The 2500-nt window shown below is 47.8% G+C and overlaps 1 protein-coding gene across 1 annotated transcript in view; it reads left to right on the top strand.

The window, feature by feature from the left end:
- Window positions 1–2500, top strand: part of stau2 (staufen double-stranded RNA binding protein 2) — a 411601-nt gene that overhangs the window by 244160 nt on the left and 164941 nt on the right. The window contains exon 11 of the mRNA XM_084325794.1: window positions 127–361. Within this exon, the coding sequence (XP_084181920.1) occupies window positions 127–361 (235 nt within the window). The remainder of the gene's footprint in view (window positions 1–126; window positions 362–2500) is intronic.

The following is a 2500-nucleotide window of genomic DNA, read 5'->3' as shown; positions in this document are numbered from 1 at the left end:
TCCTAGCCCTCATCTAGCCCTCATCCAACCCTCCTTTAGCCCTCATCCAACCCTCCTTTAGCCCTCATCCAACCCTCCTTTAGCCTCATCCAACCCTCCTTTAGCCCTCATCCAACCCTCCTTTAGCCCTCCTCCACCCCTCATCCAGCCCTCATCCAGCCCTCATCAGCCCTCCTCCAGCCCTCCTCCATCCCTCCTCCACCCCCTCCTCCAGCCCTCATCCAGCCCTCATCCAGCCCTCATCCAGCCCTCCTCCAGCCCTCCTCCATCCCTCCTCCACCCCTCCTCCAGCCCTCCTCCAGCCCTCCTCCAGCCCTCATCCATCCCTCCTCCAGCTCCTTCCCCGGCCTGGCTGGGTGGAGTCTAGGGTTTCCGATTCTGCTTGTCCTGTATTATTATCTTTTTTTCATGAAGCTCCACCAAACTTTTCCCAAACCTGTTCCTGCGGTCAGCCGAGCCACAGCAGCAGCAGCCCGGCCAGGTCCCACAACACGTCCTGGCAGCTCAATGCTTCTTTTAATACTAGGCCAAATGTACTTCAATTGTTTGGGGAACTGGTTTTGATGCCCATCCCTGGTTGAGAGACCGCTGGTAACCAAGAGCACAGACACACACATGCTCTCTCTCTCTTCTCTCTCTCTCTCTCACTCTCTCACTCTCTCCTCTCTCTCTCTCTCTCTCCTCTCTCTCTCTCTCTCTCTCTCTCTCTCTCCTCTCTCTCTCTCTCTCTCTCTCTCGCTATATATGTTTCCATCCAATTGCCAAGCCAATTTTTATCCAAAGTTTGAAATGTCGCAAAAGATAGAATGCGAATTAGGTGCATTGAATAAACGTTGTACCTGAACACGGGACATAACAAAAACATCCTTTAAAAATAACTACGCTTGAACTAAGCTTGGCTGTCTAGAACTGACCACTTATCAGGCAGGTTCTCTTCACATCGGCTCATATGAGACCATATTTCTGCTTTCCAAAGCAAGATGAAGACAGAGAGCACAGGACAATATGCGGACACACAAACCAACAGGTGTCTCATAGTATATTTATAACCGATAGGGCAAAGACCCTCATATGCACCCTTTGTTTACAGTTTGTTTCTCATATTTCTATATTCAGAGTTAATCATATTGTTTACAGTATTTATTCTTCTCGTTTTTATATTCAGATCTAATTGTATTGCTATATTTATGTATTTCTATTATTACCCTGCCCATACTGTATCTCCCCTCCCCCCTCCCCATGCTGCTATGACAACCAAATTCCCCCAAGGGCATCAATAAAGGAATATCGTATCTTATCTTATCTTATTGTATATTGTAGGGGTGTCTAACAGGGAAAAGGGGCCACACTATTTAATAAAATAGAAAAATAAATGTAATAATAAATAAACCCAAAGAACAATCCAGATAGGAATATTGGATACATACGTCACAGAGGTATGGGAGATAATTAAAACACACACCAAACATACAACAAATGAATTAAAGGTAGATCAGTTGTCACTGTAATTCTGTCATTATTATATAAAGGTATTATCTCGTCTGGAGGCACAGTATACTACTATGTACCATCATGGATCTATGCAATGGTATGTGTTTTTACTATATCCTTGTCTACCATATATTAGGGATGTGACGTTTCAGTACAGGACCTTCGGTTCAGTGCGCGCTGTGTACCGAACGAATGCAACGGTACGTTAACCACTAACGGAACGCACATTCGGAACTTTCTTTTCTTTTATTCAAAACTCCAAATTCACCCCTTGCCAAAATATATGTTGTAACACAGCAGGGTCATTACTGAAAATGTTCATCCTTTTCTTGTTCGCCAACAGCGTTGCAATGAAATCGTGTGGTGTTTCAACAGCTCCCGGTCTCCCCTAACGTGGTGTTTCAACAGCTCCCGGTCTCCCCTAACGTGGTGTTTCAACAGCTCCCGGTCTCCCCTAACATGGTGTTTCAACAGCTCCCGGTCTCCCCTAACGTGGTGTTTCAACAGCTCCCGGTCTCCCCATATGTGGTGTTTCACAGCTCCCGGTCTCCCCTAACGTGTGTTTTCAACAGCTCCCGGTCTCCCCTAACGTGGTGTTTCAACAGCTCCCGGTCTCCCCTAACGTGGTGTTTCAACAGTCCCCGGTCTCCCCTAACGTGGTGTTTCAACAGCTCCCGGTCTCCCCTAACGTGGTGTTTCAACAGCTCCCGGTCTCCCCTAACATGGTGTTTCAACAGCTCCGGTCTCCCCTAACGTGGTGTTTCAACAGTCCCCGGTCTCCCCTAACATGGTGTTTCAACAGCTCCCGGTCTCCCCTAACGTGGTGTTTCAACAGCTCCCGGTCTCCCCATATGTGGTGTTTCAACAGCTCCCGGTCTCCCCTAACGTGGTGTTTCAACGCTCCGGTCTCCCTAACGTGGTGTTTCAACAGCTCCGGTCTCCCCTAACGTGGTGTTTCAACAGTCCCCGGTTCTCCCCTAACGTGGTGTTTCAACAGCTCCCGGTCTCC

This window comes from Notolepis coatsorum (assembly GCF_963971535.1).
Source record: "Notolepis coatsorum genome assembly, chromosome: 12".
In the NCBI taxonomy this organism is placed as follows: domain Eukaryota; kingdom Metazoa; phylum Chordata; class Actinopteri; order Aulopiformes; family Paralepididae; genus Notolepis; species Notolepis coatsorum.
The sequence above is the reverse complement of the archived record's forward strand: the minus strand, read 5'-3'. Positions and strand labels throughout refer to the sequence as shown.